We start from the raw sequence: 15,148 nt of genomic DNA, 5'->3' as shown, positions 1-15,148 counted from the left end.
GGGACAATTTTGGGGAAGTGTCTAGAGGTGAGGCGGAGAGGTGTGGCGGTGGCGAGCAGCACTTCTGTCTTCCCCTTATTCCCCCACTATTTCCTGCACCAGCTCACGAATATAGCCCTTGAAGGTCTCCTGGATGCCAGTGGTATGTGCGTGGAGATAGCGAGCGTTGAGGACGGTGATGTCGAGGAGATGGAAGAATAATTTTTTATACCACTTCATCGTGGGCCTGGCACAGTTAACGCTGGAAATTATGGCATCTGATTGATCCACCTGTCGCATATTCACATTATACGCCAGGACAGGTTCTGGTTTCCAGACGTGGTGCTGCCCTTCTGCCCTGTAATTTACACTGTCTGTGCGGTGTACAAGAGGCCAATGAACAGACGAGAGGAGGAATACTTCGTGGTTGTGGTGACAGGCTGTTGCAAGGATATTATGTGATTTGTAAAAAACAACCTCGTTTTTTCTGAAGCTTCCTTCTCACCTTCACCATGTGCCAACGGTTCTTCTTTACGGTGCCGCACAGACCAGTTTCCTGCAGGTGAAGGTACCTGGCGTGAAGGGGGCTTGTATACCAATTATTGAGGTATAAGACGTGCCCACGATGAAGGTATTCCTCAATCATCGTTTTTACCACAGCCCCTGAGAGTCCCTTACTTCTATCTTCTGTGATATCCATCTGAACACCTGTGTACAGGACTATGTCCTGTACATATCCAGTCTTACAGTCGCACATCACGAAGATTTTGAAGCCAAACTTGTGTCTTTTGCTGGGAATATACTGACGAAAAGCAATATTACCTCTCCATTGCACTAGACTCTTGTCTATAACGAGGTCTCGGTATGGAGAGAAGGAGGTACGGAATTTCTCTCGAAGGTGATCAAAAATCAGACGTATCCTCCTCATCCTGCCTGTGTTGTTTGCGTTTGCAGGGTCAAGGGTGTCAAAAAAAATGAAGGTGGCTCAGGATGTACTGAAAATGATTCCTTCCCATCACCTTGCCAAAAAATGGTGTCACCATTACTGGATCCACAGTCCAATACAAGGGAAGCTGATTTTTTTTCAATATCCCCATCAAAAGCACAAGTGCTAGGAACACATACATTTCACCCAGGGTCACGTCAGGTTCAAACAATCGGCTGTGTTGTGCCTGTGTTGTTCCCCCACATTCAAATGCAGCAAAGGCGTTGGTCAGGGCGGCAATCTTCTAAACAAACTCCACGGGAATGTAGTTCCAGAAAAAGTCAAGCCTACTGGAGGTATGGTGAAGTTCAGGGACACTACACCCGGCTTCATTTTCGTGGATGAACGGGTGAATGTGGGGGACAAAGTCACTACCGTCCTCCCACTCCCACGTCATTTCCTCATCATCATCATCACCTCCATGTTCCTCGGGCTGTGGGAAAGCATGGGGAAGTGTGAGGAATGGGGGGAGAGTTTCACGTGAGGTGCTGTGTGTGGGGAAGGCGGGAAGACTTTGTCCTGAGGTTCTGGGCTGAGCTGGGTCACGTGGGGGCAAAGGAGAGCGCGGGCAAGATGAGTCACTCTACTCCAACAATGGAGCTTTCCCAAATCTTCCACATTTCCTCCCCACGTGGTGAAATCCTTTGCCTCCCCAATCACCCCTCAACCACAGGACTACCTTCCTCCTCCCTTTCCTCCTCATTGTCGTGACGTGCAAGACAACAACATGCAGGTGGCCTCCTACCACATGTTGCCCTAGTGCAGCCCACATACCTGGATTTTCTAAGTGAGGGAATTTCATCATCACTACTACTTTCCTCCTCAGGCTGGATGTAGTCCTTATCATGCACGTCGTCATCCTCCAAATCGCTTTCCCCAGTGTAGGGAACCCTACGGAGGTCCTGAATCTCCTCGTCAGAGAGACCACGGCGAGACATCACTGCACTGTGTGACTAACACAAGCAGAGTGAGGCAGAGTGAGCGTGAGGCGGGAACGCATGGGTGTATGGGCCAGGCCACCTGAGAGCAGATAGAGGAAGGGTTGCCCTACAAGCACACCAATTCTTGCGCGCCTAGCTTGAAAATTGCGGTCACAATGAGTTTTTAAAATCAAGACTGCTTTAAAACAGCACTGGCACTGAGCGCACAATTACGTCAGACCATTTTAAAAAGGCACTGGCACGGGGCAGATTAATGAATTAAACAGTGTCAGATGACATCAACTGAGTCAACCGTTTACCACATTCAGCACACTAGAAGCTCTTCCCACCACAATGATTTAATAGGTGTTTGGTGAGACTGCTTCTCTGGCCAAACTGTTTACCACATTCATCACACTTGAAATTCTTCACTCCTGAATGAATTACTAGGTGATGAGTGAGACCAGTCTTCCATGTAAACTGTTTACCACATTCATCACACTTGAAATTCTTCACTCCTGAATGAATTAATAGGTGTTTGTTGAAATCCCTCTTCTGTGTAAATCGTTTACCACATTCATCACACTTGAAATTCTTCACTCCTGAATGAATTAATAGGTGATGAGTGAGATTACCTTTATGTGCAAATAGTTTACCACATTCATCACACTTGAAATTCTTCACTCCTGAATGAATTAATAGGTGTTGAGTGAGACCAGTCTTCCATGTAAACTGTTTACCACATTCATCACACTTGAAATTCTTCACTCCTGAATGAATTAACCCGCGGCGTCCCGTCGACGTACTTCGACGTCCTCACGTTATGTCACTGCCAATCCCGTTGACGTACTTCCACGTCCTCACGTTATGTCACAGCTAATCCCGTTGACGTACTTCAACGTCCTGCAATTGCAAGGTTCATAATTTCCACAATTTTCAAAATTCGCGCGAGATTTTCGATTCGCCCACGCACCCAAGCCTCCCCTACCTGCCCCCAGGCGGGCAGCGTCCCAGACCCCGCGTGACCTGCGATCGCCCTTGTCTCGGTCACTCACCTGTTAGCAGTGACCCAGGTCAGACATGGCGCATAAAGGTCTCTCAGACGACGAAATACAATCCGCCCTGGATGCCTTCACTGGAGATAGTGATTCTCCACTTGATGATGTGGTGGATCGAGATTACGTGCAGCCTGAGGAGGAAATAACAAGCAGTGATGAGGAGGTCCCTTCACCCCGGAAAAAGCGGTATGTCACGTATCGTAAGGCAAGGGAAGGCCAGCCTGCACCCAAAACACCTGCATGGACCTCTCTCCACCCCCTAGAGATTCTGATGAGGATGAGGATGAGGATGAGGACGATGACAATGACAGCGGCTTAGGACGTGATGTTGCCTCGTGGTTGGGGAAGGAAAAAATCTCACCCCGAGGATCAGAAGGTGGGGCGAGAAGGCAAATAAAGTATAGCCTAGTGTTTTGTCTGGGGAAGACGAAAGTGGTGTGGTGGGAGTGCGGGGTGAAAGGGAAGTGGTGTGAGGGAGGCAGCACGAGCACGTGGTGCACGTAGGCCTAGGGGAGAGGAGGTGGAGCCACTCCCCAGCACGTCTTTCGCCATACAATATTCCCAAGCTTCCTCCACACAGCCCCAGGATGTGGAGAAAGGAAGGAAAGGGAAGGGAAAGGGTAAAGGAAAAGGGAGAGGGAAGAGAAGTGCGAGTGATGAAAGGCGCCGCTCTCCACCTCCCCAACCACCACCAATGTTGCGTTGTGCCTTCAGCCATGTTTCAGAGAGTAACATAACTTCCTACACTACTGAAACTGTGTGGGATGGCGATATGACGCTCAGTATAATGGTAAGGCCAGTCAGTATGTGCCAAGTCTTATATAAACTTGAAATGGGTGTAATGTTTGCAGGAAAGTAATGTATAAGTTGAGAAATAGTGTAAGTTGAACGAAGTGATATGAAAACTACACCCACTGTATAAATCTGCGAAAATATGACGCTCAGTATAACACTCTGGTCAGTAAATATGTGATAGCAAGAATATAAAGTGGAAACGGGTGTAATGTTAGCATGAATAAAACGTGTAAGTTGAAAAATAGTGTAAGTTGTAATAATTGATGTCACGAGTACACCCACTGTGTAAATCTGCGAAAATATTACGCTCAGTAGAACATTCTGGTCAGTATGTGATAGGAATTATATAAAGTGGAATTTGTTGTAATGTTAGTAGTAAGGTAATTTATAAGTTGAATACTAGTGTAAGATGAAACAAATGATATCGCGATAACACTCACTGTGTAAGTACGCGCTAATATGACACTCAGTTGAATCGTAAGGTCTGAAATTATGTGATATCAATTATATCAAGTGTAAACATGTGCAATGTTAGTGGAGAATTATTATATAAGTACAAAAATAGGTTGTAAGTTGAAATAGTAGTCATAGCGACTTCACCGTGTGTGTTATTATGCGCTATTATTACGCTAAATATTTACGTAAGGCCTGAAATTATCTCAAAACAGTTCTATAAAGTTGAAAAGTGTATAATGTTATTAGGAAAGTATTATGTAAGTAGAAAAAACACAATACGAGTTGAAACAACAGTCACAGCGAGGTCACTCAACTACGTAAATAAGCGCTAACATTACGCTAAATGTTATCGAAAGGCCTGTGAATACGTAAAAACAGTTCAATAAAATGTAAAATGGTATAATGTTATTGTAGAAATATTATGTAAGTAAAAAAAATGATATGTATCATGATTTTCGAATGTTAGCGATTCATCGTGACCAGTCTGCCCGATTTTGCTCGTTTCGCACGATGGTACAATGCTTATTTCAGCTCTATTTTTGTATAAAATCCAATTTACTCTTTTATCACATGTTTTTATGTTTGTAATAAATACATATCTACTTACTTTCATTGGTTTCCCAGACTTATAATACCATAGAAAACATTAGAGGCTCAGACCACCTACAGAGAACACGGTACCAGGTGTGACCAAGGCATACCTGTTTAGGGCAATTATGGACCCCGGGGAACAATTTCTTTGTGACTGACCATTGTTTCCGACCAAAAGCGAAAGTTTTAGCAAAAAAAATTTGGGTCCAAAAATGGTCGGGATTGGGGGGTACCATTGGTGAGAAAGTGGTTGGGACGGGGCGGGTTAATAGGTGTTTGTTGAAATCGCCCTTCTGTGTAAATAGTTTACCACATTCATCACACTTAAAATTCTTCACTCCTGAATGAATTAATAGGTGTTGAGTGAGACCAGTCTTCCATGTAAACTGTTTACCACATTCATCACACTTGAAATTCTTCACTGCTGAGTGAATTAATAGGTGATGAGTGAGATTACTTTTATTCTCAAATAGTTTACCACATTCATCACACTTAGAAATTCTTCACTCCTGAATGAATTACTAGGTGCTGAGTGAGACCAGTCTTCTGTGTAAACTGTTTACCACATTCATCACACTTGAAATTCTTCACTCCTGAATGAATTAATAGGTGTTTGTTGATATCACTCTTCAGTGTAAATAGTTTACCACATTCATCACACTTAAAATTCTTCACTCCTGAATGAATTAATAGGTGTTGAGTGAGATTACCCTTCTGTGTAAACTGTTTACCACATTCATCACACTTGAAATTCTTCACTCCTGAATGAATTAATAGGTGTTTGTTGAAATCACCCTTCAGTGTAAATAGTTTACCACATTCATCACACTTAAAATTCTTCACTCCTGAATGAATTAATAGGTGTTGAGAGAGACCAGTCTTCCATGTAAACTGTTTACCACATTCATCACACTTGAAATTCTTCACTCCTGAATGAATTAAGAGGTGTTGAGTGAGATTACCCTTCTGTGTAAACTGTTTACCACATTCATCACACTTGAAATTCTTCACTCCTGAATGAATTAATAGGTGTTGAGTGAGGTCAGTCTTCCATGTAAACCGTTGACCACATTCATTACACTTGAAATTCTTCACTCCTGAGTGAATTAATAGGTGTTGAGTGAGATTACTCTTCTGTGTAAACTGTTTACCACATTCATCACACTTGAAATTCTTCACTCCTGAATGAATTAATAGGTGTTTGTTGAAATCACCCTTCAGTGTAAATAGTTTACCACATTCATCACACTTAAAATTCTTCACTCCTGAATGAATTAATAGGTGTTGAGTGAGATTACCCTTCTGTGTAAACTGTTTACCACATGCATCACACTTGAAATTCTTCACTCCTGAATGAATTAATAGGTGTTTGTTGAAATCACTCTTCTGTGTAAATCGTTTACCACATTCATTACACTTAAAATTCTTCACTCCTGAATGAATTAATAGGTGTTGAGTGAGACCAGTCTTCCATGTAAACTGTTTACCACATTCATCACACTTGAAATTCTTCACTCCTGAGTGAATTAATAGGTGTTGAGTGAGATTACCCTTCTGTGTAAACTGTTTACCACATTCATCACACTTGAAATTCTTCACTCCTGAATGAATTAATAGGTGTTTGTTGAACTGACTTTTCTGTGTAAATCGTTTACCACATTCATCACACTTGAAATTCTTCACTCCTGAATGAATTAATAGGTGTTTAGTGAGATCAGCCTTCTGTGTAAACTGTTTACCACATTCATCACACTTAAAATTCTTCACTCCTGAATGAATAACTGCATGTCGGATAAGACGGCTCTTAAAAGGAAATGCTTTACCACACTCTAAACATCTGTACTGCTTAACTTGAGCTGAGGACACTGTGTCCAGGACAGTCTCATTGTCACTGAGGAATATTTTGTCACCCACCTCACACTCTGACTCTACATCTGATTCTTCCTTTACCACCTCCAGTATTTTGTCATTCACCTCACATTCTAAATTTACATTTGGTTCTTCCTTTACCATCTCCAGTACTTTGTCATCCACCTCACATTCTAAATTTACATCTGGTTCTTCCTTTACCACCTCCAATATTTTGTCATCCACCTCACATTCTAAATTTACATCTGTTTCTTCCTTTACCACCTCCATTATTCTGTTACGCACTTCACACTGTAACTTTAGACCGGGTTCTTCCTTTACCACCTCCATTATTTTGTCATCCACCTCAGACTCTATATATCTTTACATCTGGTTCTTCCTTTATCACCCTGTCATGAGATTCCCCCAAACTCTCTTAATTCCTGCCATAAACTAGTCTCCACTGAACAATACTGCTGATACAAAGTTCATTATTACAGAACAATAACAGCTTCTGCACTTGTAAGTACTATATAACCATATTTTTAAATAGTTCACTGCTGAGTTTTAAGCTGTTAATGCAGTCTAAAATACCACTGGGTTCCTTATTTTACCAGTTCTTATCCAGTGTCTACGCAGCAGTTGTACAGCAGTAAATACAAAGGATATCACAACAGCTAAATGATCCTGGATCACCTCCTACCAGTCATCCAGTGATTCATTCTTCTTACCATGAAAGACATTATGAACAGAGAGTATAAGCCACATATATTTGGAAGAGGCACCTCATGTAGGATGTACAGTACTGTACTGGGACAACACAACATGTGCCTATATATCTGTCAACACTTTACCATGTATATATTACTCAGGTGGCTCCCTGATGACCACACTGCTTAGGTCTGCTTTGCAGAGTCAATTTCAGCTGTGGACCTGCAACAAGAGCTGCCATTAGACAAGAATCTCTATGAATTTAAATACACTGCCTAATGAGCCCTCATTTTGCATGTATTTAGTCCTTAAAGAAAATTAATTTGCATTTTAGCAGGTAGAATATTAAGAATATATGGAGTGGAGGGGAAATTGTTGAGTGCTGTGAAAAGTATGTACGAGGGAGCTAGGGCTACGGTGCGAGTGGATGGTGAGCTGAGTGAGTTCTTTGATCTCAATGTGGGACTGAAACAGGGGTGTGTAATGTCTCCATGGCTGTTTAATATATATATGGATGGGGTCGTAAAGGAGGTACAAGGTAGGGCAGTGGATGTGGGGGTGGCCCTAATGAATGAGGGTGAGATTTGGAAGCTTCCGGTGTTGCTGTTTGCTGATGATACAGTATTGTTGAGTGAAGATGAATGGGAGTTGCAAGGTTTGGTGAATGAATTTGGGACAGTGTGTAGGAGGAGGAAGCTGAAAGTTAATGTAAACAAAAGTAAAGTTATGGTGTTTGAGAGGAATGAAGTCACAGAGTGTGCAGTGAGGTTGGATGGTGAGGATATGGAGAATGTGAGTGCATTCAAGTACTTGGGTAGTGTGATGAGTAAGGATGGAACTTTGGGGGATGAAGTACGTGAAAGGGTACAGCAGGGAAGGAAGGTTGTTGGCACACTGAAAGCAGTGATGAGAAATAGGGAGGTGAGTATGGAAGTTAAGAAGTCACTGCATGATGGTATTGTGATCCCTACCCTGACGTATGGAAGCGAGGCGTGGACCTTGCAAGAGGGGAACAAGTCAAGAGTGAGAGCAGTGGAAATGAGTTACTTGAGAGGAGCATGTGGAGTGACATGGAGGGACAGGTTGACGAATGAAGAAGTGAAGGAACGTTGTGGGGTAGATGTGGATGTGGTTGAAAAGATTAGGAGAAATACACTGAGGTGGTTTGGACATGTGGAGAGGATGGAGAATGAAAGACTGACTAAGAGGGTGTATGTAGGTGAGGTGGAGGGAGGGAGAGGGAGGGGTAGACCGAGGATGAGGTGGAGGGATGGAGTTGAGAGGTATATGAGGGAGGGGGGGGTGAGTTGGGAGGAGGGGAGTCAAATGGTGGGTGACAGAGTGACTTGGAGGCGTTTTGTCTGCGGCCACCCTTTGCGGGATTAGGGCGTCGGGCTATAGATAGATAGATAGCAGGTAGACTTAGTAGAGAAATTTGAAGAAAGAGTGAGGTCATTAATGTAAAGGACTGGTTATGTGAGTGGGAAAGTGAGGCTGGTATGGAAAAGTGGCAGCAGAAGTGTTAGGCATGGTAGGTAATTTAGAAACAAGGGTGGTCAAGGATGAGACCAAGCTAGATGATAGTGATGACTTCCAGGTAGTTAAGGGATGATGCAAAGTTAAGAAACAATGATAGGAGTGTGTCTATCTATCGATCTAGAAAGGGGGAAATGTTCCCCCGAGCTAGACCTTATTAGATCATGTAGCCCTGCTAGGTAACAAGAGGGCGCTACCCCTCCCGGCATATCAGCTACCGGGTGTGGTACAAACTAATGACCCCCTGGTTCCAAGTTCGACACTCTTACCACTGAGCCACCGTGCCCCCTATATCTATCTAGAGCCAAACTATAAACCCATAAGGGGTGGCCATTCGTCTCTGAGTTAGTGGTTTGCCTAGTCCAGCGGATAAGGCAAACAATCGTTCACTTTTTCAGGAAAGCACCAAATTTTGCACAGTTGTAGACTGGACCCAGACAATCATTTTTTGAGATGGACCTCCAGAATCTTGGGCCCCTGGTGGTTGCCATCTTGGATTTCAAAATGGCTGCCTTTCAACCCATATTTCTACAATAACTCCAATAATATAATAGAAACATAATTCCAATGGCTAACCCCAGGTTCTTAGGGTTTGGCACTTGAATGGAATGATTTTTTTGACCCAGCAAAGGTCGGCCATCTTGGATTTCAAGATGGTCACCTTTGAACCCCTATTTTCTTCAATAACTCCAATACCATGACTGACAGCAACATAATTCCAGTGACTAACCCTATGTTCTCAGGGTCTGGCAATCCAATGGAATCACTGTCCGATGTGGAAGGTCGGCCATCTTGGAATTCAAGGTGGCTACCTGCTGCAGCCCATTTCCGTTATAACTCTGATACAATGGCAAACATCTATTGCATGTCTTTTCAATCAAATTCAAATATTAAAATAAAACAATGTCCATCACAGTCACATAATGACGTACACAGCAAGTTAGCCTTGTAGCACTTGTAGTTCCCTTTACAAACAGTTTTACAGTGGCAACTGATTAATTCTGAGCAGGTGCTCTGGACAACAGACAACTTTGTCCTTACAGGGTGCCAAGTACTGTTGAGTTTCTGCCAACCCCAGACAGATGGTGATGGGAGCTCTGGTTGGGAAACTAAAGCTTGGCCCCAAACATGTCCAGCCTGGTACTATGCTCTTTAGTCAAGTTCCTCAACAGCATCAGCTGTGGGGGGAATGTGTTCAATTGTCCTTGCCCCCTTCAGGAATAAGAACCTGTGCACATCGTTCACAGATTTCAAGTCCATTGTCCTGTTATACACCACTGCCATGAACCGTTCTAGTTTGTGGAGTTCACTGGAGACAGACATAGGTTTGGCGGACAGACCATGAAAACTGGCTGTGATGTCAGGAAACACCTCCCATGCCTTCCAGGCTGTCATCTTACCTCTGTTCGCAAAGAATAACACGGTATCACAACCCATGAAGGCAAGAAAGAAGGCCAGTGCCTCTGCTTTCCTGCACCCAAGAGCAGATAAAGCCGGTATGCTGCAACCGCTACCTCTTTCCGCTTCCAATCCACCCAGCCATTCCACTCAACTCTCCTGGCCAAAGACCCCAACACCCGCATATCCAACTACAGTACTTTAGCACCATAAATCACTGTATACATACATGAACTTACCAACTGACATAACTCCTGTGTGTCTTGTAAGGTGGACTTGAGAATGAACTTGTAGTCTCTGAACTGAAAGAAAATGGTATAAATGTACACTCAACCCTCGGCTATCACTCCCAATAGGTCCCACAATGGCTGCGCTACAGCTGAATCCGTGATAGCTGAATTGAAGAACTTAAGGAAATAATCCTAACTGGTGCCATGACCTCAATATTTACCCCTAAGATACCCTTTTTGTACCACATATTAACATATAATAGTCCAAAAATGAGCATGTTTTATAATGTGATCATGATTCTTATAAATACCCCACACTGTTGATTCACTGATGTTATATTTCTTCCCCACACTTCGCTTGGTCTCACCATTGTCTATAAGTTTCACATTTCCAGTTTATCTGCATAACTTAGGTTCTTCCTTTTCTTTCTTTCCCTGCCAGGTGCCGCAGCATTATGTTGGGTGATGGTAGGGGGACAGGGACGGGGTATGTTGGCCATGGTCATATCATCTATCTATCTATTGCCAGATGCCTCAATCCCATTTGGGGTGGCCACAAACAAATCGCCTCCAAGTCGCCCTGTCCCCCGCCATTTCACTACCCTGCTCCCAACACACACCCCCCTCTCTCATATACCTCTCCACCCCATCCCTCCATCTCATCCTCGGCCTCCCTCTCCCTCTTCCCCCCTCCACCTCACTCACATACACTCTCTTCGTCAGTCTTTCACCCTCCATCCCCTCCACATGGCCAAACCACCTCAGTGTGTTCCTCATAATGCTTCTTATCACATCCACATCCACACCACAATGCTCCTTTATATCCTCATTCGTCAGCCTGTCTCTCCATGTGACTCCACAGGCTTCTCTTAAATAACTCATTACCATTGCTCTCACTCTTGACTTGTGTCCTTCCAACAACGTCCAAGCTTCACTTCCATACGTTAGAGTTGGTATCACAATACTGTACTGTCATGTAGTAACTTTTTCACTTCCATGCTCACTTCCCTGTTTCTTATCACTGCTTTCAAAGAACCAGCAACCTTTCTTCCCTGCTGTACCCTTTCAAGCACTTCACCCTCCAAACCTCCATCCTTAATCATCACACTACCCAAGTACTTAAACGTACTCACATTTTCCAATTCCTCACCATCCAACCTCGCTGTACATTCACTGACTTCACCTCTCTCAAAGACCATCACTTTACTCTTCCCTACATTCACCTTTAGATGCCGTTTTATACACACTCTCCCAAACTCATCCACCAAGCCTTGCAGCACCCCTTTGTCTTCACTCAACAACACAGTATCATCTGCAAACAACAGTACAGGGAGTTTCCAAACACTATCCTTTCTCACCAGGGCCACTCCAACATCCACTACCCTACCTTGTACCTCTTTTATTACCCCATCAATGTACAGATTGAACAACCATGGAGACATGACACATCCCTGTTTCAACCCAACTTTCAAAGAGAAAAATTCACTTAGTTCACCATCCACACGCACTGCAGCCTTCGCACCATCGTACATACTCTTCACAGCATTCAACAACTTTCCATCTACTCCATATATTCTTAACACTTTCCACAATCCTTGTCTAACCACCCTGTCATATGCTTTCTCCAAATCCATGAACGCCGCATACAACTTCTTTCCCTTCTCTAGAAACTTTTCCACTAAAGATCTAAGAAAGAATATCTGATCTACACAACCTCTTCCCTTCCTAAAGCTTCCCTGTTCTTCTCCAACTAATTTCTCTGTTCTTTCTCTAACTCTGTCAATAAGTATCCTACCATACACTTTTCCTATTATATTAAGAAGACAAATGCCCCTATGATTACCACACACTTCTTTTTCCCCTTTTCCTTTGTACAAGGGAATAATTATACCTGACTTCCAATCCTCCGGGACTCTACCTTCCTCCCAGGCCAATCTGCACATCTTCCACATCCATTCTACTACTATCTCTCCCCTATGCTTCAGCATTTCACCACACACTCCATCAATTCCTGAGGCTTTCCCCGATTTAACTTTCTTCATTGCTTCCACAACTTCTATCCTACTGATTTCTCCCTGTCTTCTCACTTCCCTCCTTCTCCCAGCCATTCCCCAGCCACTTATACTCGCATTACTTCCATCCTCTATGTTCAACAATTCCTTAAAGCATTCTCTCCATCTGCTCACTTTTTCTCCCTTCTCCACTAGTCATCTACCATTTTTATCTTTCACTCTCTTGCTAACTTCATAAAAAAGGTTATTGTTCTTGCTGTCACTGTTCACGGTCTGAGGGTGCGCACTTGAATGGTTTGGTGGGCAGGAGACTCGGTCGGGCGGCCAATCAGTGCTTGGCTGGCGCTGACATCACACGACCAATCACGGAGTGAAGCTTTTGTTGGCTGGGCGGACACCGGAGCCCGACCTTTTTTAAAAATTCAAACATTTCCGGTGCGCGATAGCAGGCATTTAGTGCGTGATAAAGGTATTTGGGTAGTTTTTTATATAGGCGTGATAGTGAGATACGCTATAGCGGAACCGGTGATAGCCGAGGGTTGAGTGTACTTCATACTGGTACTCAATTTTGCAGAAATGGCCTCTCATATACCGGTATGTGGAGAAGGGCCAAGCATGTTGGGCTTTTATATTTCAGTTTTGGGCCAAGCAAGTTGGGCTCTTATATTTCAGTTTTGGGCCAAGCAAGTTGGGCTTTTATATTTCAGTTTTGGGCCAAGCATGTTGGACTTTTATATTTCAGTTTTGGGCCAAGCATGTTGGGCTTTTATATTTCAGTTTTGGGCCAAGCAAGTTGGGTTTTTATATTTCAGTTTTGGGCCAAGCAAGTTGGGTTTTTATATTTCAGTTTTGGGCCAAGCAAGTTGCGCTTTTATATTTCAGTTTTGGGCCAAGCAAGTTGGGTTTTTATATTTCAGTTTTGGGCCAAGCAAGTTGGGCTTTTATATTTCAGTTTTGGGCCAAGCAAGTTGGGCTTTTATATTTCAGTTTTCGATATTCACTTTTTACATTCGTTATGTTTATACCTACCAACAGTTGGCTCTGAAATCATTTTCCAGTCAGCTTATTCAAAACATTCAGCCTGATTAGAATTCAATCAATCAATCAATCATTTCCTGTGGCACCCTCGGGGATGCATAGGGCCTCGATGAACTCACACCACCACATCCTATCTTGTGCTAACTCCTCAAGATCTCCCCAACACTCATCTCCAGCTTCCCGTCTCATTGTCCTCACCCAAGTCTCTTTTGGCCTTCCTCTACCTCTCCTACCAAGTGCCACCCACCCTGGTGTACCTCGTACTATTCCCTGTCTCCTGTACACATGTCCTAGCCACTTCCATCGTGAGAATCTAACATATTCATCGATCGGCTGCACTCCCGTTATTTCTCTAATTCTACTATTTGGTATCCTTTCCCACCACTTGACTCCTAATATTCTTCTAAGTGCTTTATTTTCAAACACCAAGAATTTATTTTCCATAGTCACTGTGCTGTACCAAGACTCGTGTCCATAAATTAAGATACTCCTAACCATTACCTTATAAAGTTTGATTTTTGTATGCACAGAGAAATTGTTATTATTCCAAATATTTTTAAGCATTCCCATTGCCTGATTAGCCTTCTTTAACCTTTCCTCGAATTCAAAGTTCAAAGAACCATCCTTGGCTAAATAAGTACCTAAATATTTAAACCTATCAACTTGCTTTACAACCATACCTCCAATTACACATTCCTGCGCATTTTCCATATTCATATTGATTATTTCAGTTTTTCCACAATTAATAACCAAACCCACCTTGCGACCTTCACTCACCAAACAGTCCAACACTCTCTGCATCTCTTCTGGCCCATCACAAATCAAAACTATATCATCTGCATAATCTAAATCCAAAAGTTTCCTGTTCTCACCCCAAAGTATACCAGCACCGGTTTCTGTTCCAATGCGTTTCATAATGTAATCAATGACCAATATAAATAGTAACGGCGATAGAACACCACCTTGAATTACTCCGGACTTGACTTCAAACGAATCACTCAGACAACCATCAACCATCACTTTACAAAATGTGTCCTCATGCATGTTCATAATGACCCTCACAAACTCCTCTGGTATTCCATAATGTCTCATGATCTTCCCCATAGTCTCTCTCGAAACACTATCAAAAGCCTTTTCAAAATCAACAAAACAAAGACTTAACGGTACTCTCATTTCATTAACTTGCTGCATCAAATGCCTAACTATAAAGATCTGATCATTGCAACCATGTCCCTTTCTAAAACCAGCCTGTTCATCCCTCAGAATACCCTCAACCACTGGCTCCAACCTATTTAACAACACTCTACTGAAAACTTTCAAAGCTATCGGTGACAAAGAGATTCCCCTCCAATTACCACATTCACTCAGGTCTCCCTTCTTCGGAACTTTAACAATTACACCATTCTTCCAAACTGATGGTAGTAACCCCGTCACCCATATCTTATTGAATAACTTGGTCAAGATCATTATTAATCTATCCCCCTCCACTTTAAACATTTCCGGAAATAAACCATCCTCCCCTGGTGCCTTATTATTCTTTAACTGTTTTACTGCTTTCTCCACTTCTGCAAGCCTCAACTCTCCTGTTTCT

The 15,148-nt window shown here is 43.0% G+C and overlaps 1 protein-coding gene across 1 annotated transcript; it reads right to left on the bottom strand.

Annotated features, from left to right (window-relative positions):
- Positions 1 to 75: 75 nt before the first annotated feature.
- On the bottom strand, positions 76 to 9,370 carry LOC145410753 (uncharacterized). Its single transcript, XM_080280857.1, has 5 exons — positions 9,270 to 9,370; positions 6,216 to 6,675; positions 5,530 to 5,957; positions 485 to 551; positions 76 to 129 (listed from the first exon to the last, which is right to left on the bottom strand). Exons 1-5 carry the CDS (start codon positions 9,368 to 9,370, stop codon positions 76 to 78), a joined length of 1,110 nt encoding a protein of 369 aa, XP_080136983.1.
- Positions 9,371 to 15,148: the final 5,778 nt, after the last annotated feature.

The sequence above is a fragment of the Coenobita brevimanus genome, chromosome 86 (genome assembly GCF_032717465.1).
Source record: "Coenobita brevimanus isolate Jiangsu-jjx chromosome 86, ASM3271746v2, whole genome shotgun sequence".
NCBI lineage: Eukaryota > Metazoa > Arthropoda > Malacostraca > Decapoda > Coenobitidae > Coenobita > Coenobita brevimanus.
Note: the sequence above shows the minus strand (reverse complement) of the source record. Positions and strands in the feature narration are given on the sequence as shown.